The following is a 25990-nucleotide window of genomic DNA, read 5'->3' on the forward strand; positions in this document are numbered from 1 at the left end:
TTATTTTACATGTTTATTTTCATCCTACTTAAAAACTTAATGACATAATATTTTTTATGTAACAAGATGCAGTTAGTATATACTTAAGACCATGTGTATGTCGACTGTTGTAAATCATTTACCAGGATTCTATCATACTATACTAATCTGGTTATAAAATTGTGTATATATCTATGATTGCAGTGTTTATACTGTAACAGATATTAATAATTTTCATTGAAAAAAATATGAAAGAAATGATATCATGCATTATATATAGATATCTATTTACACACATCAGAAACTCTGTGTAATTCTGATCATTATCAAATCAAAATTCACAAGGACTGTTTTTTCGAGATTTGTATAAAAAGTCTTATAATTTTATATGTTTTAACTATTTTCAAATGTTTTAATGACAATATATAATTATGACTACTTTATTAGAGCATGTTTCAAACAAGATATTATCCCTCCATAGTTCTTTAATGAATCACACTTTCAACATCAAGTACACTGTAATATCCTCACATCAAAAGCTGGATTTTTCACGCGAAAGAATTTTCAACATCCTTAAAATTACAAATCTAATGTACTTGCATGTTTACTGGTAGTTTTTTTTTAATTACATTCCTGAAGCCAGAATAACTTTGATGTATAAAATGTTTTGTTTTTTTCAGTACTATCTCATTGACCCTCCTGCTTGCTGTACTTTTTGCATAAATCTTTCTGCAATAAAGTTTGCAACATCAAAATAGCGCTGAGTACAATTATTGAGACAAGTTTCTTGTTTCCCATCAAGCTTGTCTCTCATTGTCATGTCACATAGATCCCAGCATGTCTCCGAAACTTTCTCTATTTGTTGTAATAATTGTTGCTGTGCTTGCTGCTGCTGAATGAATTCTAGAACTTTAGGATCCATTTTGTCCTGACCAGCACCACCAGGGGGCTTTGTATCAAAATTCATTGTCTCAGTATGTAAATTCTATCTACAAATATGTCTGAAAAAGAGAAAAAAATATTACATATTGTGAGTTTTGTGTGTAGTTAAATTCAAAGATTTACATATAAAGGCTGCTATATCATTCATTGATCATTCCCAAATTGATGAATGAAAAATCAAAACACAAAAAAACAACATCTTCTAGTTCTCAATTTTATCAGTGAAAAGATTATTTCAGTCAGCTTTATTGGTGAAGAAAGACTTCAGGTGCCTTTTTCGGTATTGTTTCAGGCAATGAATCCGAAGTCTCTGTTTGTATTCAAACTCATAGCATGAGACCAAAGAATTTAGGACGAAATAAATACAAGCCATTTGGGCTAGTGGATGGCAATATAGCCAAATTAGGCTTTTACAAGCCCAAAAATATTTAACTTTAAAATGTAGAATAATGACTTTAACAGCTATTTTGTAATTCTATTCTCTTAATCTAAAGATAATACTGTATAATATTTAAAATTCTGCAGACACTAAGGTGTTTGACTGTTAATTTTTCATAAGCTTGAACCACATACTTAGTACTAGCCATGGATGGGCTAACAGGCTAATGCTAAATTGTAGACTGCCTTAATCACTTGGCCACGGAAACCCCAGATAGACCTATATCCTGGTTATAGTTTATGTTGGGCAAGTGTAACAAATGACCAATATCCTACATAAACCCTGGCACAGCAAAACACAAATAACAACAAGAGCTGTCGGTAGGACAGCAATGCTCGACTATTCATAGTGCTTGAAAGTAAAAAAAAAATGCTTGATACAGTTACCTCCTCCTGTTTACAGGTTGGGGTAATGATGGTGAACAAGTGTGCAAAGTTTCAAATCCATATGTCAATGAACTTTGAAAATATTTGAGGTATTACAAAAACTTTAACATAAATTCTAAGTCGAAAAAGGGGCATAATTCTGTCAAAATGCTTGATATAGTTACCTCCTCCTGTTTACAGGTTGGGGTCATGATGGTAAACAAGTGTGCAAAGTTTCAAAGCCATATGTCAATGGACTTTGAAAATATTTGAACTATTACAAAAACTTTAACATAAATTCTAAGTCGAAAAAGGGGCATAATTCTGTCAAAATGCTTGATAGAGTTACCTCCTCCTGTTTACAGGTTGGGGTCATGATGGTAAACAAGTGTGCAAAGTTTCAAAGCCATATGTCAATGGACTTTGAAAATATTTGAACTATTACAAAAACTTTAACATAAGTGGTTACGCCGACACAGACGCCGACACTCTGGTGACTGCAATAGCTCTACTTATTCTTATCGAATAGTCGAGCTAAAAAATGTCTAATAAATGTATCTTGCCTTTTAACCTTTAATCAATAGTTTATCATATATTTGTTCAATTGCACATAATAGTAGATTAACATCATTAAATAATCTTGAACAGTATATTATTTGATTTCAAATAAAATATAAACAACGGTGATTATGGTCTGTCAATGCCTATTCATTATCCATATATAATGTATTTTGGTTTACAGACTAGTTCTTTCTTTTCTTTTTTTTTTTGGGGGGGGGGGCTGAAGGGGTGGGGGTAGGGGGTTAGATTAAAAATTTATTGTTCATGCTGTAGATCCATCTTATTTTGTATGTCAATTGTTAAAGCAAGTGTTTTATTAATTGACACCTTGATGCCATCGGTTCATGATGTCAAACTTTAACAAACACATGTGAAGGTTTCACATCATAAACAACCCAAAAATCTGAACATGGCGAGTTGATGTTTTTCTTTCTCCAAAATTTTTCCATCTTCTTATTATTTCCCAACCTTATTAATTTTATATGTATGTAAACTGCAAAAATGTGATTTCTTTATTCAATACAATTTATAAAAGAAACATTTGCATTTATTTTAGTTAGTTACACAAATTAATGGTCCTGTGAAACAAACAAGACTCTCGGTCCCTCATTTACCCATGTAATACGAGAAAGGTTCCTGGCATTCTATTGTGTGTTAATCAAGGCAGGACACAGTTGTTATATAACCCATGTCCCCACTATTATTGCTAAAAGTTGAAAGACTGAGCAAAATGGAATCCAAGATCACTTCTTACACTAGTTAAACAAAAATGTGTTTCAGAGTGTACAATACTAATTTACTTGATGGTTTATGATACTGTGATTTTAATTTTAAAAAATAGTTTATATAACAAATTTTATCATTAAAGGGACTAGACTGAAGTTTTTTGACATGAAGGAAAAGGGAATATTTTATCAAGACTTGCATACATTGTACCTGATTTACATTTAATGTATGTCTGGACTAATAATTTTTATGTAAGATTTCAGATGATTCCTATGCACTCTGCAAAATGGTACAAATAAAAAAAGCACTGCAACGCTTTTCACTTAAACATAACTTTTGGTGTGCCAAAGCTAGATTCTAAGATATTTTTGTTCTGATTCAGAATCGCTCTTTGATTTGTAGATACAAGCTATTGCCCAAACACAAAATAGCACACTATCTCAATGATTAGTACAATTAGTAAGACTGACCTAAACCATTTTAAAGGTGATTTTCCATTTAACTCCAAGTATACCTCCTTAATAATATTTGAATATAATTTAGACTTTTCCACTCGTGATCTCACTCGTGATCTATATAACTGTATAATGACACGAGTATCCACCTACTAGGGCTGTGCATTGCCATTTTTTTCTGCCACGATACATATCACGATATTTGTTTTTCAAAACGATTCGATTCACGATATGTATTGCATACTTTGAAGAAATGCGATGCATATTGCGATTCTTTTGTTGCGATGCGATACGTATCACAATACTGACTTAAGACTTAGTATATAAAAAATTGGCCATTTGTTTACAGCATAATTACGAATATAATATAAAACTTTAATTACAATAACAAAAAAATAAACTCTTTAACTTGTTGTTATAACTTGGTTTCCGATTTTGATCTTTTAACAATTTACTTTTCTGATTACTTGAGGATTAAAGGTATTTTTAATTAAACCATAACAGCAAATTGATATCTACTTGCTATTCTAACACTAAAGTCCACCACTGTAAATATGGCAGTTTAACAATTTCAGTCTTACAATACACCACTAAAGATTTCTCTTGTGAAAAAAAATAGTAACAAGTGATCTACATTTAGGTCAACAACTGTGAAACATGAGTTTCAGTCTCAGTTTTCTCGAAAGATTTGTGCTCAACCCCAGAGTATTTTATTTTGAGTTTGCAAATTTTGCAAAGACTCCGCGTCCGGTCTTCCACATTATACAACACTGTCTGATGGTTCCCCAAAAACTACAATTTCCCAAAACTCGTGACTTATATGACCAAGGAGGATTGACTGTAATTTCCCCGTCTACATATTTTGCAGTCTTCATGTTTTCTGTTTGTTTGTTTGCTTTGTTGTTTTTTTACGGGAAAATGATGTCAACGGAAATGAAAGTATAAATACGTGACGAATATCACATGGGGATGTTGTCATCATCACTATTTTAGTGCTACAAAATAAAATTACAAATTCATGTTTGTAGGTTTTTTTTTCTTGAAATCGCACAGATCTCTAATTATGTTTTTATTATAAACAAGTTCAAAGAACACCAGCCCATTTACATGGAATTGATAAAACTTGGTTAGTAACCATTAAATGATTGCGGACATGGGGAAACGAGATGACAACGATGGTATGATAATAGTCGCGCTTGTTTATTGTTTTTATCCGAGCTATTTTTCTTTCTTCAGTCTTTCAAAAAATACGTTTGTCCTTATATTCCTGGAAGATATTGTTAGTGTATTGCGATACCTTCCCGCTGTATCGATACATTGGGAGGTGAAATATGTATTGCATCGCAATATATTGGAATTTGTAATTTCATTACGATGCATACATCGGGGACAAGACAGATCGCGATGCATCGATGAATCGTTACACCTCTACCACCTACCCATGCAATGATGCAGTACCTCACCCGGACAAGCTTCCCCAAAACAGTTACTCTCCTGACACTTACCCTAATTTGAAATATGGGGTCAACTGTCGTGGAGAAAAAGTTAGGGCCGGGACTGGTAAGAGGAGATCGAGTCCAAATCATTATCATTATGCAAGAATTTTACTTTCATGTTTTCGGAAATTTTACCTCAGTGGAGCTGCTTAGAGATGGATCCAAACGTTGACGTTTTTTTAATATACATTGGGCTCTTATCCAGGAGATTGCCACGTTTTTATAGATAGTTGACAGAGTCAAATCGGGGGTTGGGTCAAAATGGGGCCCTAATTAGCTCGCGAAAATGCATGACAACAGTGTTTCATTGTCAAGTTATTGGTGTCACATAATAAATAATAATCCTTATGGTTTATTTTTATTTACGTACATATTTTCTATTGAAATACAAGCTTTTTACACACACTGTGTACTTAATAATTTACCTTTTCAATAAATTGACCTCTATCAAACACGAGAAGAGTAAGCGGAAACGTAATTCAATTAGTCATTGTGCGCATGCGTGAACGTTAATTATAGAAAGAGTTCAAGGGTCAATGTCATGGCATCGCTTTTACTTTCACTTTCACTTTACTACAATAATGCGGTAAACCTTATTTAGATGTCTCTGTCCAAAAAAGATTTTGACAGGGCAAAGCAGAAAGCAAACGAGAGGTTGACAGGTTGGATTTCTAACATCAAACAACAAGAAGACTTCGGCATCCCTAAATTGCAAAGAGAATTTGTCAATACTTTTAAGAAAATTGAATACATTCCAAAAGATATAGTTAAAATAGACGGTAGAGAACGGAAGCTGTCAAGACATACAGACGAAAAGGTATTCTTTTTCTTTTTGTGTATGCCACAACAATTCACTTAACTGAGAATTATGTGTTATCGCTAATTATAAATATTTACAAAAGTGAAATTTATTGACATTGAAAATAGTGACAATTGATTTGAATGCTTCAGCTGTGACCGCTGTATGTGCATTACACATGTGTCTTTTTTGGAATATCGTGATAAGTTGGTACTGGTAAAATGACTCGTTGCATATACCACGTGACATTTCATGATATGCGTGGGAATGAAGAAAAAAATAATAAAATCATTACACGGTTCACATTCTATTTTCTTACTATTTTTTATCGGATAAAGTGCAGAACTCCCCATTTTAGTGAGTGAACTTAATAGAAAATAGAAAATCAGTGCGTTTAATTTATGAAAAGTGAAACTGCGTTCGTTTTGGATAAATAAGATCACGCGGTCTCTTTTGGAAGGTTCAACGCTAGAATGAACGGGCTCTACACTTTATCCATAAAAAATTTAACAATAAAGTTATGGCAGTAAATTCCATCTGAACATACACCATATTGTATGTCTATATTCTGTATGAAATCATTTTTCCTTCATGCTGTCAGGTTAAATGAACTGAAAGAAATAATGAAATTGAGCATAATTATAAAGAAATTGGAAAACGCATTTCAAACAAACTAACAAATGTTCAACCCATTCCCCCTCCCCCCTCCATCAAAAAGGCAAAAAACGGTCACGTTGTTACCAACATATTGAGCGTTTTTCTTATACATTGTATGACATCACCATCAGTAGGACAGGTGTACTTAAGCTCCTCGCCAACCTCAATGCCAACAAAGCTGCCGGCCCTGACAACATTAGACCAATTGTCCTGAAGGAGCTGAGAGAAGAGATTGTTGACATCGTTGCAGTTCTTTTCCAAAAATCCCTGACCACCGGTAATATTCCCAATGACTGGACCCGTGCAAACGTATGCCCTGTCTACAAAAAAGGTGATACAAGTGATCCAGCAAACTATCGCCCAATTTCCCTTACATGCATCCTCTGTAAAACACTTGAACACATAGTTGCCTCTCAACTATCCTCTCACTTTACCACCCACAACATACTCTTTGATCTTCAGCATGGATTCAGAGAAAGACGATCATGTGAGACACAACTCATTGAACTTACTGATTACCTTGTGAACAATCTTTCAAATGGCAAACAAACAGATCTCATACTTCTTGACTTCTCCAAAGCTTTCGATAAAGTAAACCATCTTAAACTCTTAGATACCCTTCAAGAACATGGTGTTTGTCCTCAAATTCTAAACTGGATACAGTCCTTCCTTATTGGCCGTAGACAGACAGTAGTTGTGGATAATGACTGCTCATCTGAAGTTCCAGTTACCTCTGGAGTGCCCCAAGGCTCTGTCCTAGGCCCCCTTTGTTTCCTTCTATATAACAACAACCTACCATCTTCTGTCCTTAAATCCCAAGTCAGATTATTTGAAGACGACACTGCTGTATACTTATCCATCAATTCCTCCTCAGACCCCCCAAATCTCCAACATGATCTTGACAATATGGTTCTGTGGGAGAAGCAGTGGGACATGGAGTTTAACCCTTCAAAATGCCAGTCATGCATATCACAAAACAAAACCATAATTAAACACAAAATATATGCTCCATGGCCAAGTCCTAGAGTCGGTCTCAAATGCTAAATATCTCGGACTAGATCTGTCTGCTGACCTTAAATTTAATACACATATATCTCGAATAACTTCCAATGCAAACAGATCCCTTGGCTTTATCAAAAGGAATGTTATTACTAAAAATGAGAAAGTGAAAGAACTAGCATACAAGTCCCTGGTCCGGCCACAGGTTGAATATGCCTCAACTATTTGGTCTCCTTACACTAAAACCAATATTGACAAAGTTGAGATGATCCAGAGACGTGCAATAAGATGGGTTAAAAGGGATTACTCCCCTAACTCTAGTGTCACAGCCATGCAGGAAGAACTGAGCTGGCGATCCCTTGAACATCGCAGATTGGACTATAGACTGATAATGTTTTATAAGATATACCATAACCTAGTTGCAATTAATCTCCCAACATACGTTCAAACCCCACATAGATTAACCAGACATATGCACCCCTTATCCCTACGCCAAATACAGGTATCTTCCGACTACCATAAGTACTCTTTCTTCCCTCATAGCATTATACTATGGAATAAACTTCCTAGTAACATTGCCACCCTGTCCAACTTGAGTCAGTTCAAACAGGCAGTGGTGGGTTTGCAGTACTAGTCTTACTCCCAGTGTTTTTAAACTATTTTATCTCTTATCATCTTGTTTCACTATTAACATTTTAACCATGACTAGAATACATTTTCAGTCTCACCTTCCAAGCATGTCAATGCTTGGACTTTTTTCTTTTTTAGCTTTTCTTTTCACCTTTTACTAACAATCCGACGTGCACTAAATTCCTGCCTTTAACACTCGTAAGAGGGGTTGGCAGTATCCAGAGATAGATAGATGTGAAGCACATTTCACATATTTGTATTTACAGCAATTGGCACATGATTTGGAAAACAGCGGTATAGTTGGGGTGTCAGCGGTCACTCACGAGGATCACCATGATAGTAACAGCAGTAACTTAAGTTCGAGACTTGAAAACATAAAGGATGAATCTAAAATAACAGGTAAACATTCGATGTCTATGAAATTAACCATGAAGAGAATTATTTTCTCTTCTTTTTTTTTCTTTTGGTGGATATTTTTATTATTTATTTTATATTATTACAAATGCATGTCATATACAAAGTAGTTATTGCAATTCCATTAAACAAAACAACATTAACATACAAATACTGCAACATCATTTTGTATTTTTAAGTGAATTGATTTATAATGAGATGTCTGTAATACAACATATTAAAAAGTTCATACTAAATCACTTTGCATTTTATTTACTTCAAGCAATATTTTTTATTATTACATATGTTTGGTGTGTATGGTTGTACTCATCGTCTCAAAGGTCTCTTCATGTACTTGTCATGACTAATATAGAGCTAGAATCCCTTATCTCCAGTAAGAGAGGCAGACATCGCAATCACTTCACGAAATTTCTGCCGGAGCCTGAACATTTAGCCGGGGGTCATACGATGGCACAAGATGGCCTCACGAATGGCCCGGTGTTATTACGATCAGATCCGAATTTGAACATTTCCTAATTCGTGTGTCCATCTGGTGCCAATTTCGGGACAGTGTAACGCCTGCATTAACTTTTTTCTTGAAAATAGTACTAGTATATGATGTTAAAGTAAAGAAAGACGAATCACAAGGTTGTTGAAGTTGTTCCGGCATTACATCATTGCTATCAATGGTTCAAATGTTATTTCAGAAAGCAGAACGCCATTTGATAAAACCCCGTTACTGTTGACAGAACCCACTGACAGTAAAGACACGTAAGTTATATGAGAATATTATTTGTAAGTATTAAATGAAATACCGGCATATCATTTATTTTAACTAGTCTGTATACAATATTTAGTTTAAATCATTAATATTATAAAATACATGTATATTTTGCACAAAATTTTTAATGTGCATAATATTTAGCCGATTTTGATATCTTATGTGAATTGAAATATAGTATGCTAAATATTGAAAACGATAATATTGTTTTAACTAAAGTTACTCTGATGCAAATCGGGAAGTCACTCAGTTTAAAATGTCTTATCATAATTCTAACAACACTTAAATACACATGTATAATTCTGAATATTTTGGTGATTTCACTTAAGTTACTAAATTATGGATTTTAATGATTTGATTATTATTCCTCTTATCTTTTGAATTTTATTAATTTTAGTTTATACTTGCGTCGATAAATAATTTACGAGACATTAAGCAGAAGTAATTCTTGGAGTGAAATTTATTCTAACACACCGATGAATTTTATCTCATACACTTGTATTATGTTATATAAGCGGTTCCTTTAGAATGCTGGTTGTATCTTATGTGATCTTAGATAGTCACGGAAAAGATGCTATACGTTTTTCCCCCGAGCTTATGTTGTATTTATTCATCACAGATTTGGTACTGACACAGTTAAACCCAGTGAGACGCAGACGACACTAAATGCATTTCTTCAAAGTCGAAGCAAAAGACGCACAACTATTTTACCTGGCATTTTGCCTGGTTTTCTGCCGTTTGCGAAGAAAAGACGTGCAAGTCGTGCTAAAAAGTCTTCTCTGAAAAGAGAAAAAACCGCCACTAATCGACTCGGAGCCCTAGCAGATACAGAAGAAGGTTTGTTTAATCATTGTTCCTCTTTTGTCTTTTTTCAGACACGAGCGGGCACTTTAGTAGAATCAACGACCTTTTTTAATTTTTCTAGATAGCTTCCTTACATATATGAATGAAAAGTCCCAAAAGCGAGATTCGAACCAACAGTGGTGATGGGCATGTATATGTATTTGAAGAAAGTGATCTTAACCCACTCAGCCACAGTAAACAGATTTTTTTAAGTTCAACAATAGTACTACTAGTGTAATGGCTAACTTTGCACATGTTGACATATATTTTGTGGACTGTAATGGCCACATGTCGGCTTGCATTACTTGTTCACTGGCCAAGATTTTGTTACTACATGTATTTAAAATTTTGTTTTTCTGTCAAAGAGACGGGTTATTTTAGATCATTATAGAATATCTTTATTAATTATTTTGTTGTTATTTAGTAGAACTGTTTCAAAACGTACATTAAAAAGCTTTCAACAAGGAAATAATTTGATATTGCATTATAATGTTACCATAATAAGTCAGACGATAAAAATAATTTACTATCCTCGTTTTAATTAGGATACTAACTCACACCGTATACAATGTATAATGGCGCTGTTGTAGTGATAGCAGAAATTTCAAATTTATCTATAACTACAGTTCCATGGTATATTTATATATTCGCAAATACGCTCAATTCCATTGTCATAGACTTATTGTCCATTGACTGAAGTTATTATACGATAATTTTGTACTTATAAAATATTTTGAGTGGGTTAAAAGTGACAGCTTCTGAAAAGACTGTGAAAATTTTTGTCTCTTCCTCAAAATATCTCAAGTTTTAAATAAATAGGGATTTCGTATTCATTACGAAAGAACATTAAGTCTTTAGCGATGGAATTGTCTTTATTTTCTGAATGTCACCTACCTGTAGTAATCAGTAAATTTAAGATTGCTGTCATCACTACAGTGATTACTTGCGCGTGTGCATCTCTTCTGTTACTTACCAAAGCTTCAGCATAATAGCGTTTCATGAATATTAACATTGATACGGAATAATGTTATATGTATTTTATAGTCCATACTCCTGTATACTGCTTTAAAATTACAAGTAAAACATTTGATATTTAAATCAAACTGAAGCATTAAGTAAGTGACCACAACACCTTTCAAACATATTTTAGCTTGATTTTTTTCCGAGCTATTGCTACAGTCATGGTGTCGTTGCCAATGTTGGTACCGTTGCCGAAACCGTTGTCATCCGAAAACTATGAAACTATGAATGAACACAATGGACTGGTGTCTCTACCAAAACTACTGAATGGTCTTTAAAACAATATCCTTTTTCTTAATACCAGCCCTGAATGAAAATTTTACGTAACTTTTGAAAACTTGCTTCTTTACGGGGTTGATTCATACTTGCAAGAAAAAGCAACACAATATTGACAAATGACAATCAAGGTCAAATATAAAAGTTTGATTAAATTTTGTACAATAGAAATGATGTTTTTTTATAAAAAAAAACAAAAACAAATAAAAAAAAACCTTAACCACAATGTTCTTTCTCTTGCATGATTATGTTTCGAAACGGGAAAAAGTGGAGCGTGGTCCCCTCTTGCAGTGGCTCTTGTTAAACAAAAATGATATCAACACTGACTATTAAATGATCAAACGAACCCAATAAACTAGTGAATCAAATAATAATACAATTTTATTTAAAAAAAACATGTTTTATGATTTTTAAAACAATATCTTTTTTGTTAATACCAGCACCGGATGAAAATGAGGAAATAGAAGCGCTTGCCAAGAAATCTTCGAGTTTTCTTGCGACTCAGAGGTATTTCACAAAAACGTTCAAACCGTCTAAAGGTAAGAATGTATAAAGCGTATTTTAATTTGTCTTTGCTTGTTTAGTTCAATTATATTTTAACAAAATTCTCCAAGGGCTTGTGTTCTTCGCCTGTAATGTTGTTGTTGTAATAAGATCTATTACTTCAGTATAGTATAAAGTTCCAGTATAGACATATCATTAAATACATTTGTAATCCGAAAATGTTTTAACTAATTTGCTTCATTTGTATGAATAGATCCTGAATCATTTCATATATTTAGGTCCAACAGATTTGTTGACGAGAAGATTGACAAGAAAGCAGCGGACACATGTACCATCAAAACATGACATTGTAACTTTGGTAAGTAACAAATTTTGGATGACCCAAAATTCATTAAGTGACGGGTTTTTTTAAGGGAAAAAAAACCCAAAAAAATGCTCAAATAGAGGGAAAACCTATAGGGGTTTTCACATTTGATGTCATCCCGATATTTAAATTTTTTACAAACAAACCCAAAGAAAAAAGAAAAACGGGGCATTTTCCCCCCTTTTAAGAACTTATAGAGAAAAAACAAAACATTTATTTTAAAATAAAAATTTCAATCGGCTTTTAAAAAACATTTAAATCCCCCTTTTTTTTAGGTTTTTAAAAAAAAATTTTTAAATTTTTTTTTCAAACCCTCGGGTTTTATTTTTTTCATTACCAGGCAAAAAAATTCATTTTTTTAAATTTTTTAAAATTATTTCCCCAAAAAATGGAAAAAATTTCCCTTTTTGGAAAAAAAAGCACTTGTAAAAAAAATAAAAATGGGAAATTTATTGACAAAAAATTCCCTCAACATAAGTTTTTTCTTAAAAGTAAAGGAAAACTTTGGGAAAATATGATGAAAAATGTAAGCTAGACTAAAACGATAAACTTTAACAATGAAAACTCATTTTATTTATTAAATTACTTATACACGACGTCCAAACGGCTTTAGAATCGTAGTTTTACTTGAGGGCAATAGATATGTACAACATTATTATGGCAAAGACTAACGTCACGTATTGAGGTTTGGTATAATTGTAGAGGTATATAGATTGGATGTATTTCATTTTAAAATGTAAAATTAAATAACATTTTGATATATCAAGAAATAGTAGCGAACAATGTTCACATTTTCCTCAAATATTTTAAATATTGAAAAAAAAACACACACACACACAAAGAAAAGATGATTTAAATATTCTTATAAGATATTGATTGAAAAGATTTTATGCATTTCTAAGTTATATTGTTTGAACAATATCTTTTATGCATTTCTAAGTTATATAGTTTGAACAATAAATTGATGAATAATAGTATCTTGTTCTAAAGCATTTTATTATTTGCTATATAAATGTGTTATTTAAATAAATCGGATTATTTATCTCACACTTCCAACAACATCCAAATGTAATTATTTCGTGGTTTTTTGTTATGCCAGGTACTAAATACATGTACTATCAACATAGTAAGTTACAATGTGTAATATAGCAGACTTTCCATTATATAATAGACCAATTCACTTTAAAAGTCTTACTGATGCTTAATTAATAACCATGCTTCAATCTACCAAGTTATAATGCTGATTGACAGTTATTTTGAAGCACCGTCTATCTAACTATATAGCTTTAAGTTAAAGATTGAAAGCAAAAAAGGAACTGTTTTCTTCAAGCAATTGATCCTCTACACAATTTCTCTCAAATAACATTTCACATTGCTTAGTACGTATTTCTTTTTATAGCATACTTAATTTGCATGATAAGCTATTTGGATTACTTTTGTTTATCTTTTTCGCAGACAACAGAAGAAAAACGTGCAGAAATATTAAGTAAATTTAGACGCTATGTTCGTCTGCTGATACACGTGCGCGTTCTTCTTAAAGTTTCAAGGATTCGAATACAAGAAGAGGAAAAATCTAAAAGTTTTAAGGTAAGATTTTAGTTTTCAGTGTAAATTCATGACTGTTAAGAAAATATATCGAAACGTGCGTTCAAGTAATTGTGTCTTACAAACAACCTTATCATGTACACATTATGCTGTTAAAGCAACTAAGGTTTCTTTTAGAGGCCAATTTTGCCTCAGATATGCTATCAATTTTATGTCTCAAAAACTTTTTATAGTTCGTTCTGGGGTGGGGTATAAAGGAGTCATGGTTGGAATTCAATTCAACTTCATACAATGATCAAGCACATTGAGAGGAAGTGCAGTGCACAAGAACCATAAATCCATCTAGACTAATTACAGAGTTATTGCCCTTTGTTACTTTTCCTTGTCCAGAGCATAACTTGAAAACTACTGGTTGGAATTCAATACATCTTCATACAATGGTCAAGCACAATAAGAGGAAGCGCTGTGCACAAGAATCATAACTATGTCCAGCTGGTAGTTGGTAATTCGATCCATTATTACCAGCATGAAATGTTCGAACACATCATACATTTTAAACACAAAATAAAGTTTGGTATCAGTTGGTTATTCGCGTGAACTACCTACCAGAATGTAGTTGGTAATTCGAACTTAGCATGTTTTACCCTGAAACAGAAAGAATTTTACCGGAATGAATATAACGGATATATTGCAAGATAAATGTGATCTTAAATATTAAAACTTCCTGTCTCCCTACGTCGACCAGGGGACTCAGTTGGTTATTCGCGCGAATACCCAACTACCTACTGGAAGGTAGTCGGTAATTCGTATATTGCATACAATGTATATTCCTATGGGAACAGAAAGTATTTTTCTGAAACAAATTTTATGGTTATATAACAAAATACGGGTTTTCTATAATATGTTTACAACCCCTTCACCGTTAATCGACCAGAGGACTCAGGTGGTTATTTGCGGGAATACGGGTACATGTACAACTACCTACCAGAAGGTATTTGGTAATTTGGATATTGCATAATTATATTCCATTGGAAACAAAGTATTTTTCTGAAACAAATTTAACGGTTATATAACAAGATATTTATTTCCTATAATATGGTATGAATCCCCAACTACTAACCAGAAGGTAGTTGGTTATTGGAACATTACATGTATTTCTAAAAAAAAGATTTTCTTTTTTAGAATAAAACTAAGTCGACCAGTGAAAGTCGACCAGTGAAAGTGTATGTTGTTGCTTTAAAAGGCTTTGTAAACCATATAATCGAGGGTGCAAACATAACAGCCGTATATACAAGTAGTCCATAACCAGTGCGTATTGGCAGTTTAACAGTGTTTTTTTTCTTCTTTGTCTATAGTGACAAAATCACGTGAAATGTTAGAATTGTTATTTATTTGGGTACAAATATACATATATATTTATTATTGTAACTATTTCAGCGTTATGACGGCGGTTTAGAATTATCGTTTGATGCAACACAGTTCAAGTCTGCAATATCTTACAGTGGTCTCACCTCCAGGGCTAAAAATGCTCTAAAGAAAAATCCTAGAGATAGGACAGAGGAAGACGCTAAAATTCTTATGGTAAGGCTCCTTCTTTATTCTTATATTGACAGTAATTAACAATAGGTAAGGTACGTATTTACCGTAATAAAATGTTCTATTTGTTGAAGAGAAATACCTCGAAATGTGCATAGTTTAAAAATTAAAAAGCCAACATCTATCTAGAACATTACAGAGTTTTTATTTTGTGAAGTCATAAAACTATAGCATTTTCTTTTTCTACCATGAAGATTTTCTGCAGGGTTTTGTGTTTTTAGGGCTTTATGCCTCAGAAATGCATATTTTACTTTCTGTAGTAAGGGCATACATGTGTTTAAAAATTCTGCCGTTATTGATTTAGATCATGTGATATGCTTATCACCTGGAAAAAAAAGAATAGCGCAGAATGTAAAATATTTTGTGATAAATGTAGCAAAATGAAAACAAACTTTTTTTTTTCACTCCTGTATAAAATTCTATTTTAATCACAATATCTTAATTGACAAAACGTAAATAAAGCAAAATATCTTACAGTGATATTTTTCCTGTATTTTACAGCCAAATAAAGGCTGTTTCCCCAGTTCAAAATATTTTTTTTTCCCTGTAAATCCCCTTCATTTCTTACCGAACCATTATTAAAATAATCTAAACTTTATTATTCAGCTAGAAGAAGAAAGGTGTCCAAGCCCTGCTATGCCCCATCATTTTAAATTGAATTTGAAAAATTAAAATTAAAAATTTTTTATAAAATGTGGGGGAAAAATTCCTTTCCGTTTTTGGGAATTTGTTTTTCCCCCCCAGTTTTTTTTAAAAAAATTGGGAAAAAAAATCACTGTTTTTACCCCGTACGACCAATGAAAAATTTTTGGGGCCCCCATAAAAAGCTTTTTAAAAAAAAAGCTAAACTTTAAGGCTTTATTTATGTTTAGTATACCCGTAGACTTATATAATGATAACACATGCATAAACTTTTCCGTAAGAAAAAAACCTTAAAATATTTCTGTTCGAAATAATATTTCCGCTATAGTGTAAGAATATGATAACATAGTTTGGATATTCAACAAATTTGTTTTCTTGTTTATTACCCGCTATTCAAAAATAGATAAAAGTATAACGGGAATGTGGTTGCTTTAAATTGCATGCATATATTACAGTACTTTATATTGTAAATTTTTAATGTCCTCTACCAGTAGTATTTTCAGATTTATTATTTCAATGACTTCAAGAGAGGTAGGTAGATGTACCACAATTTTGTATGAAATATTTTGTAAGAGTTATATGATCATTTAAGGTAAGTAACTGTGATATTAAAATATTACATTATGTTTACATTTTCTTTAAAACTTAGAGAAAGTTTAATAAAAACGGTCCTTAAAACTTAGAGAAAAGTTAATAAAACGTGTCCATTTTCAAATAACATGCTAAGAAGGTTTGAAATTTGGCTTTCATGCGATATGACGTAATTATGAGTTTTATTAAGTAAAGAATAGAAATTTTAATTATTATTATTGGCACGTTCTGCATGTTTTACTTCTTTCAAATTAACTCCAGCATTTTAATTATTAGGAAGTTTTACTTCGCCTACCAATGTTCATGAAGTATTCCAAGGCTGTTAAACAGGCTCTAGCGTACATGGTATGGTACGATACTTTTAAAGAAGGACGAGTTATTGTTAAGCAAGATGATCCGGGAACCAGAATGTATTTCGTCATTTCCGGTGAGGTTGATCTTAAACGAACGGATTTCATGGAATCAGGCAAGACGCTTCATTCTTCTATTACATTTTTTTAAAAGTGACAAATAAAATATGTATAACAACATCAATAAATATGATGACTATATGATATATTAATGACATTAATAATTTGAACGTGGGAGAATTTTGCTAAGACCTTCTAGTACATCTCTTTATGTCAGATTACTTGATGATCAATAATTTGAAATGAAATGAATTGGCTTAGATATTTGTTATGTCTGACAGTATGTTTGATTTTGAGAGTTCCACTGATATTTAAAAAAATATATTAGTAAGTAAATTATTTATATATAATATTTTCATATAAGTAAGTCAGTCGAAGGAATTATATGAATGACATTTCAGGGGAGGAAATATCCTACCATATAAGAACTGTCCAAGCTGGTGCGACATTCGGAGAACTTGCACTTATCCGGAACATACGGCGGGAGTTCACGGCAATCTGTCGAGGTAATTGGTTTTCATTTTATTGAAGCTGATTTACAATGTATATCTTGAATATCGTCTTATCTTTCTGTATTAATTGTTATCGTAAAAGCTATACTCTATTGTTATACAACAATATGTTCGATGTCAATAAGTGATATTTGAATTATATTTCGACAACATGATTGAAGATTTGATAACTGCACTTCTAAGTACGCAACCCCTATTCTGGAGAGGCATTTATATTTACTTTGTCCGTGCGTCAGTTTCAAAATGTTATGTCACAAGTAGCTCTAAAGGTGCTTGAGTTAGAGTCAACAAACAAGACTTTCACCAGCGTCTGAAGTTAGAGTCAACAAACCTTACAGTCACCAGTGTCTGAAGTTAGGCACCTGCGGTTTCGCTTGTGGATTAATTTAGTTTTGTTAGACTTAGTAAAAATTTGCAATTTTCAATGTTCGTCGCGCGTAGCTCAAAAAAGTATTTGGCCTAGAGTCATAAAGCTTTACAGGAAAGTTTGTCAGCATGTGTAGTTATGCACCCGGTTGTTTGCTTGTGTATTTATTCAGCATTTGTATTTGTAGTTATTGCCCTTGACTTAATAAATATTTTCAATTTTCAACTTGTGTCGCACATAGCTCAAAAAAGGATTTGACCTACAGTTATGACACTTTAAAGAAGTGTTGGTCAGCATGTGTAATTATACGCCCGCGGATTGCTTTTGAATTTATTATATACATGCATTTGTATTGTTATTGCCATAGACTTGATAAAAATTTGCAATTTTTAACTTGTGTCGGGTGCCTCCTAATAAGTGTTTCCTATAGAGTCATGAAACTTTACAGAATTGTTGGTCAGCATGTGAATGGCCCTTAACTTAGTAATAACCGTTTCAAAATTTTGTTCTAAATGTGTCCGAGCTACAGCCAACAAACTTACAGGAATGTTAAACAGCATAAGAAGTTGTGCACCTGGGATTTCGGGTGTTGATTTTTTTTTCGTTTTGAAAGAGTTATTGCTCTTGACTTAGTAAATATTTGCAATTTTCAACAAGTGTTGCGCCAAACTCAAAAATCATTTGACATGGAGTCATGAAACTTTACAGGAATGTTGACCAGCATGATTAGTTATGCACCTATAGTTTGCTACTGGATTTAATAAATATTGTAGAGTTATTGCCCTTGATTTAGTAAAACATTAACAATTTTAAACTTATTTTGTGCGTAATATAAATAGCATTTGACATAGAGCCATGAAGCTTTACAGGAATGTGGGTTATCATGTGTAGTAGAGCATCCGTAGGATTTGCTTTTTTCTTGTTTTTAAGCATACTCAGGATATAAAATTGAGAAAAATCAAAGATGTTAGCATTTGAAAATTTTTGATGTCATTTTATGCGTCAACCTTTAAAGGGGGGGGGGGTATGGGGAATCATGTAGAATTTCCTTTGTCCGTCTGTCTCTGTCTATACACCAGTAGACTGACAAAACAGTGTAATTGGGGGTGCATTCGCGTCCTATGGAAACTTCTAGTTTTTAACTTATTTTCTGTCTGCCTAAATTGACATACTAAATTATAGCGTCAATAATACAAAAAAAGATGTTTTATGTTAATTCAGGGACTTCAGAGTTTCTCAGTCTGAGCAAAGACGAGTTTAATCATGCTTTAAGATCAAGATGGGAAAGAGATTGTAATAAGAGATTTAATTTCTTGCGATCATGTGAGCACTTCTCCTCATGGACGGATAAACAGCTTCAGTTTTGTGCTGATTCGTCACAACTTAAAGAGTATATGGATAACAACGTAAATAGTATTATATTTTATTTCACTTTTTTCTATTTCACACCTTACAAGGCCAAAAAGTCCTTATCAAAACCATATTGTCGCTATAGCCTTGTTTTCATTTTTCGTCTATCTGCATCTTATTGTTGACAGCTTTTTTTTTAATTCGGTAACATTATAAACGCCCAATCATTGTGATAGGATGTCGTTTGCAGCGAACGTTCTTTAATGAAGCAAAGCTGTAAACAAGTTAAATGAAGACACAATAAAGGATTTTGTTACACAAAACACTTCAAAAACTTTCAAATCGTTTACTTTATGACCGAACTCTAGAAATATTTCATCAGAGTTAGCTTTGATTACAGGTAATTATAGGTGATATAGATGGACAAACTGACAGCGTGTATTTTATCAGAAGTGGACGTTGTGAGATTGTTCGACGTCTTGTTCTTGTCAGACACCAGTCACCTTACCAGAGACCGAATATTTTACTTCCGCCGATCACAGACCGAAGAAAGGATTTTCTGAACAAACCTTATTGTAGAAACCGTAGAATAGACCAACAGGAAGTGAGATTTCTCTCCGTGACATCACTACATCCGGGCAACTATTTTGGAGCTGGTGAGTATGAACAATTATAGCTCTCTTGTGTCTCAATTTGACAAAAGTCAGATCTACTTATTTATTACATGTAGATCTGATTTCCACCGTATATGTTTCGCCATCATTATGATTCGGATTTCCTGTGAAGGCTATTTATAGCGCCATGAAAACAAACCGCTTACAGATAGGCATTAGAAGAAGTATCAAAATATCGTTGTTCATGGAAGTAAAATAAATGGTTGATTTTTGTTAAAAAAAAAAATGTTTGTAGTAATTTGAAACTAAACTTGAAATAAAAGACTCAATTTTTAATGGGCAAGATTGTTTTGCCAGTTTACTTGCAGAACGCCAGAAATCGTGAAAATTATCTAATCAATATTGATTTTCCAGTTGTTAAAATTAGAAAAGCGTCGCTTTCAAAATTGTGAAAGCTCGCCGATGATTGGCTAAGGTTACAACCTATTGGTGGTCGTCAGATCCTAATATGTAGCGTTATTTAGGAGCTGATTTTAATCAGATTGTCTTGTGTCTATTAACTAAATCATATAGAATCGACAAGATATTCATATTACAGCTGATGTAAGACAAAGATTTATTAAGAGAGATTATAAAATTTAAGTCATTATAGATTTTTTATGCATTTAAAAATCGTCAGTAGCCAATTTCTTTAAGAACAAGGTATAGACTCTCTTTATTTTTATTTTATGTGATTTTAGGTGAAAGCCTACGAGATACTTATATACTTGCTCGAGGTAAGACGGAGTTGTTAGTAATTAACTCAGCTCAGTTTAGCATACAAGGGAAATCAGAACAGCTGCGACGTTTAAAAAGAGAACGAGAGATTTCTATCCCTTCCAATAAAGCATTATACAACAAATTCCAGCAAAACCGGAAGTGGTTCGAATACAGAAATACGTTATTGAAGGACATTTTAAGTGCGAAGGTGAAACCTTATACTGGATCGCTAAGGGATGTTCCACGGAGCATTTTAACTGATCCTACTATACCGAATGATCTTGTGTTCTATAAAAAACGGTACTAATCTATGTTATATCAGTGTTCAATAAACGTATTAGAATTATGTTCAGCTTTGTCTTTGCTTGCCAATGCTTTTCTACAAATGTCCATATTTGTGTCGATTATTTGTTGATTCTGAAGTTTTCCCTAAAGCTCTTGTTTATACCATTACAATTCAGCCACTTTTACACGGATAAATATATATGTGATATATATTCAGTCGTTTTCCTTTGTACTTTCAGTTCTGTGTCAAAATTGCAATCCGCTTAATTAATATTAACTATTGAAATCTGTAAAACAGATTTTGGAGCATAATCTTCTTGCTATGTCCAGTACAGCAGGATCAGTCAATGAGTTTTGAATTTCATTTATTTGTGTAATTTCCATTGCTTCATTGAAGCCAAGTGTTTCCATTCAATTTTCATTATTTGATGTCCTGATAATCAGCAAAACCAAATAATTCACAATTTTATAATATGATTTAAACATAGATACAGTATGATTGGTTTCTATTCGTATCATACATAAGACTAGGCTCATAATATATATGCTCATATTTCAAGTAATAGAATTTACATTTATTCTCTTACGATTGTGCTAAAGATAAATTTCAAATTCCGATTATCCGGCATTCTTTTATTGAGGTAATCATGTCTGTTAAATAAACAGAAAGTAATAATCATGCAGATATAAATTAATCTGATTTGAGCATTCGCATTCAGAAGAAATATTTTAAGTGGTATTGAATGTTTATCTCTTGGTTTCAGCTTAAACAGCTTATTCTCGCCAGGTTATGTTTTGTTCAGATATTTATATCAGGGGCTGGTAAATGTTACTTTGTCTTGACATTTAGATTCCTAGAATGATTTTCGATATCACATTAACAAATAATAATCATCATTTCTTCTGACAATGGTATCAGTACACTTATCTTCTGGTTCTTGTATCTGAGAGAACATCTTAACAGTTACGCTATACAATTAATGCTCTAGGGATAAGTTCAGATATTTACATTGGCAAAATATGACAGAAAGGAAACAAAAAGAAAAGATAAACACATTTCAAAGCAGCAACGTACGATTTATTTTATCTCTGCAAAAATTCAATGACATTTTATGTAAACAAACATAAATTCTTTGATTTGCAAGAGACTGATTTTGAAAACTTCCTTATTTACCCATCAAAACCGAAAATAGTTCTATATATTAATCTGTTTTTAAATAAGAAAAAGAAAATGTGAAATGATGATGAAGTCGCAACAATACGTCACGTCACGTGACACGACACGTGATGAACCGGAAGCAGAGAGGAAACCAAACTGAGACAAGGAGACACGTATCAACGACTTTAACATCCCAGGTCTGTACAATATTATATCTCATGTCTTAACCATTCAAGCAGTATCTTAACTATAATAATGTAAATAATAACAAAAATAAATACATACAACATACGATCCAAGTCTTTCCATTGTATCACAAATCGCAAACAAATAATTATCTATATCTTTATTGCACACGGCCTAATCTGAGAAATTCATCAGAGGTGAATATTCTCGCATTTAAGTTAAATTACATAACAATATAATATGCACAAGTGTTAAGATCGTCAATAATATTCCCTGTCTTTAACGCATGCATGGAAACATCGATGAAGCATTATGACAGATGACGTCATCGGCGCGTGTCCTGTCGCTGGTACTCTTAATTAAATGATCTTGGTGTCCTTTCCAGAGAAGTTGTTCTTTATTTCCCTTGTTGGTAGTAAAGTTTGGAACAAGTCTTGCGCCGATGTAGAATTAAAGAAAGATTTTGAGCACGCATCTTGCATAGCACCAACATATCATTTTGTTCAACAAATGTAGTAAATAGCCATTTCATAACGGGGGAATCTTATGAAGTCACATTCATATTAAACATTTACACAACTTGCAATGTTTTTGATCCGAAAGATCTTTAAAATTGGAAAAATGTCTTAATAAAACCTGAAAAGAAAATAATATTCCATCTTTACATGTGCATTTTTCTATTATTATCTACATAAATGTGCATCGGACAGTTGTATCTACTATTATTTTCATTTCATTTACTAATTGCTCACCTTACATTTTTAAACTGTCTCACTATTTTTTAATCAATACGAATGAAAAATCACAGAAGAAATCGTCTCAGAAACAAAATACTCAACTAATAGTCGAAACATTCAACTATGCAATAAACAGTGACTGATAAGTTCACTGTTTACTCGTATCATAACTATCGTTTATATTGTAAAAATATATAAAAAAAAATATGAATAAATATGTCAACTTACTCTAAATTTACATTTTAATAACTCTAACTTCTCTGGAAACGGACATAGATCTTGAACGGCGAACAACCTGTAGGTTCTTCTCGGCGTTGTCGGCACGAGATTCAGCCTCTTCTACTAATGAGGTGGCTTTTCTGTATTTGTTCATGGCAATATTGGCTACCTCTTCCTGTGAATTGGAAAAGTGTAAACAATGTAAAAGAAAGGGAAACAATGTAAACAAAGGGAAACAATGTAGCTAAATAGTGAATGAACGGATAAATGGATGTTATTTAAATTAAAATAAATGGTGAAAAATGGTAACGATGAGTTAACATGTTTGAAAAATGAGACGCTGTTCAAAACTACACATGAAATCGTTATGTATATTGTTAACAAATGGTATGATATGAAGTAGTTACGTACCGCCTCGTCGATCTGTCTTCTGTAGGTCTTGATTTTGAGAGTCATAGAATCGTTCAAGCTTGTGAGCTCAGCAAGACGGCGTTTGTCGTCTTCCATAAGGGCCAACAATTCCTTGTACTGGCGTTCGACCTTACGCATACCAGCTTGAGCTTCACGTGCACGACGTTGTTCAACTTCATATTCAGCTTCCAAGTCACGGATCTAGGAGAAACAATTGGCAATAAATAAAACCAGGATGAAAAATAGGTCAATTTTTCAATTATCGTATGCTTCAAGCTAGAACTACTTTAATGCAATAATGTTTCTTATTCACACAATTTCACTTTAATAAGAATATAGTCTTTAACTTTATTTTTTAACAAAAATGCAGTTGAAGTGACTTTGACACCTTATTTTGGAAAATATGCAATAAATGTTTTGTTTCACTTACTCTGGCCTGAAGTTTAGCGATCTGCCTCTTGCCTTCTCTGGTGGCGAATGCCTCAGCCTCCTCGAGTCTGATGGTGATTTCTCTGATTTCGATCTCGAGTTGTTTGCGGAGGGATTCGGCGTTCTTGTAGTTCTCTTGTTCTTGTCTAAGTTCCTCGGCGAGTCTGTTCACTTCAGCTTGCAGTCTATCAGAACGTTCCTCAGCAGCGCTGCAGCGGTTGAGGGCATCGTCAAGGTCGGCTTGCATGGCACCAATATCAGCTTCCATACGGCGTTTGTCGTTTGTGAGGGCAGTGACTTGAATGGTGACTTCGGACAGGCGGACAGTTACGTCGTGGAGTTCATTCTCAGCGTTCTTGCGGCCTCTCTCGGCCTATTAATAAAAGGTGAGGATAAGGTTATTTACCTAATTAAAAACTAGTACTTAGTCCGTTATATAATTTTATTGATATACTGCTAAAACGTGTATAAACAACTAGTATATATACATACATTGATATATATCTATATCTATATCTATAAAACAAGTCTTATAATTAAAACTTTTATAATCTGTCAAAATGCAAAATGTACTCACAGATTCAAGAAGTGTTCTAACATCCTCGAGCTCGGTTGTCAAAGCAATGCGCTTCCTCTCAGAAATGGAAAGTTGAGAGCGGCAGTCATCAAGTTGACGGCTAGCGTCTTCAAGGGCAGCTTCAAGTTCCTATGAAAATAGAATGATATGAAATTCATTTTGAATAATTATTGCTTATTTCTAATGTAGTATAATCACGAATCATATTAATTTGATAAAAGTCTAGTCTCTTGTACATAAGATTATGTCCATGACCAGAAAAATAATATATCCGAATTATTTATTCACCTTGTTTCTGGCTTGGAGAGACTTGATCTGTTTAAGGTATTCAGCATTAGCTCTGTTGGCGTTGTCGAGGGCAGCTTCAAGCTCACGAATGTCGGTTTCGTATTTTTTCTTGAGACGAGAGATCTCGGATTTGTAGCGGGTCTCAACCTCCACCAGGGTGCGCTGGAGTTCTTCAATGGCGCGTTGACCGCTCTTTCTGTTAACGAGAAATTAGAAATATTTTGAATTGAGATTTCTCGATATTTAAAACATTCAAACCTTTTTTCGTCTGTCTTACTATTTATAATAAAAATCCATCACCTCTTAGATGAATTCCTCACTTAAAACTTGTGAAAATTAAAATATCGTAAATTGATAAATTGATTCAGTATAAAAAAATATTTCTTCATTGAAATTTTATATGTAATAAAAGATGATGAGTATATCCGGCAAAATATTTTTTACTTTTAATTATTTTTCAGCTTAATTTAATTTTATGCGCACGTTATTGTTAATTTATAATTTCCTATTTGAATTCGTCTGACATCCATGTTTCTGCCGTCCATAGTTGCTTGCTTTACTTCTGAATTCCAAACCGAAAATGTTACAAATGCTAGTTTTCATATGTTCAGATAAGATTTTATCTAACAACATAACTATGACCTTCAAGGCGGGTACCCCCTAGTGGTTATCTCGAAATGCAAAAGCTTGTTAACAAATTACCTAAGTACAAAAAATTCAGGCTCATTAAAATAACTAGTCTGATCCGGTAAATTTCCTATCATCTAATGGTTTTAGAGATAAAAATGGATTTATCCTGATTTCATTTTCGAAGACCCAAACTTTTCTTTGAAAGATTTCATTCATGAAAACAGTAGGTATAGTGTATTCATCCTGGTGTTGTTTTTTTATAGCATTCCTTCCAACAACGTCGTATTGTTGGCTTTGTTCATCTTAAAATAGTTTTGTTTCTGTTATACAACTGATTGTTTACAAAAATCATGTTTAAATTCATTAAATTATGTTTTTTTGAAATCTCAAAACCAAAAATAGTTTTGAAATTTACGTCATAAGATATCTAAGTGACTGCAGGTGCATCAAATTG

At 32.9% G+C, this 25990-nt stretch overlaps 2 protein-coding genes and 1 long non-coding RNA gene across 5 annotated transcripts in view; 1 reads left to right on the top strand and 2 right to left on the bottom strand.

Moving 5' to 3' along the window:
• On the bottom strand, positions 1–5490 carry LOC132757217 (uncharacterized). Its single transcript, XR_009629417.1, has 2 exons — positions 5389–5490; positions 1–980 (listed from the first exon to the last, which is right to left on the bottom strand). It is a non-coding gene; the product is annotated as an uncharacterized LOC132757217 (long non-coding RNA).
• On the top strand, positions 5478–22393 carry LOC132757216 (uncharacterized). The gene is made up of 13 exons (XM_060748431.1): positions 5478–5780; positions 8315–8447; positions 9149–9212; positions 9842–10059; positions 11802–11900; positions 12144–12223; positions 13685–13816; positions 15212–15355; positions 16880–17069; positions 17415–17519; positions 19114–19298; positions 19643–19898; positions 20597–22393. The coding sequence occupies exons 1-13, from the start codon at positions 5565–5567 to the stop codon at positions 20920–20922; spliced, it is 2148 nt and encodes a 715-aa protein (XP_060604414.1). The 5' UTR covers positions 5478–5564; the 3' UTR covers positions 20923–22393.
• LOC132757215 (paramyosin-like) overlaps positions 21957–25990 on the bottom strand; it is a 16074-nt gene continuing 12040 nt past the window's right edge. For all 3 annotated transcript variants that reach the window (XM_060748428.1, XM_060748427.1, XM_060748430.1), the window contains 6 exons: positions 24907–25102; positions 24619–24747; positions 24043–24414; positions 23613–23813; positions 23211–23376; positions 21957–22881 (listed from right to left, as the gene is read on the bottom strand). In XM_060748428.1, the coding sequence (XP_060604411.1) occupies positions 23218–23376; positions 23613–23813; positions 24043–24414; positions 24619–24747; positions 24907–25102 (1057 nt within the window). In that variant the 3' untranslated portion in view covers positions 21957–22881; positions 23211–23217. The remainder of the gene's footprint in view (positions 22882–23210; positions 23377–23612; positions 23814–24042; positions 24415–24618; positions 24748–24906; positions 25103–25990) is intronic.

This window comes from Ruditapes philippinarum, unplaced genomic scaffold (genome assembly GCF_026571515.1).
Source record: "Ruditapes philippinarum isolate M1 unplaced genomic scaffold, ASM2657151v2 ctg1469_1_1_1_1, whole genome shotgun sequence".
Taxonomy (NCBI): domain Eukaryota; kingdom Metazoa; phylum Mollusca; class Bivalvia; order Venerida; family Veneridae; genus Ruditapes; species Ruditapes philippinarum.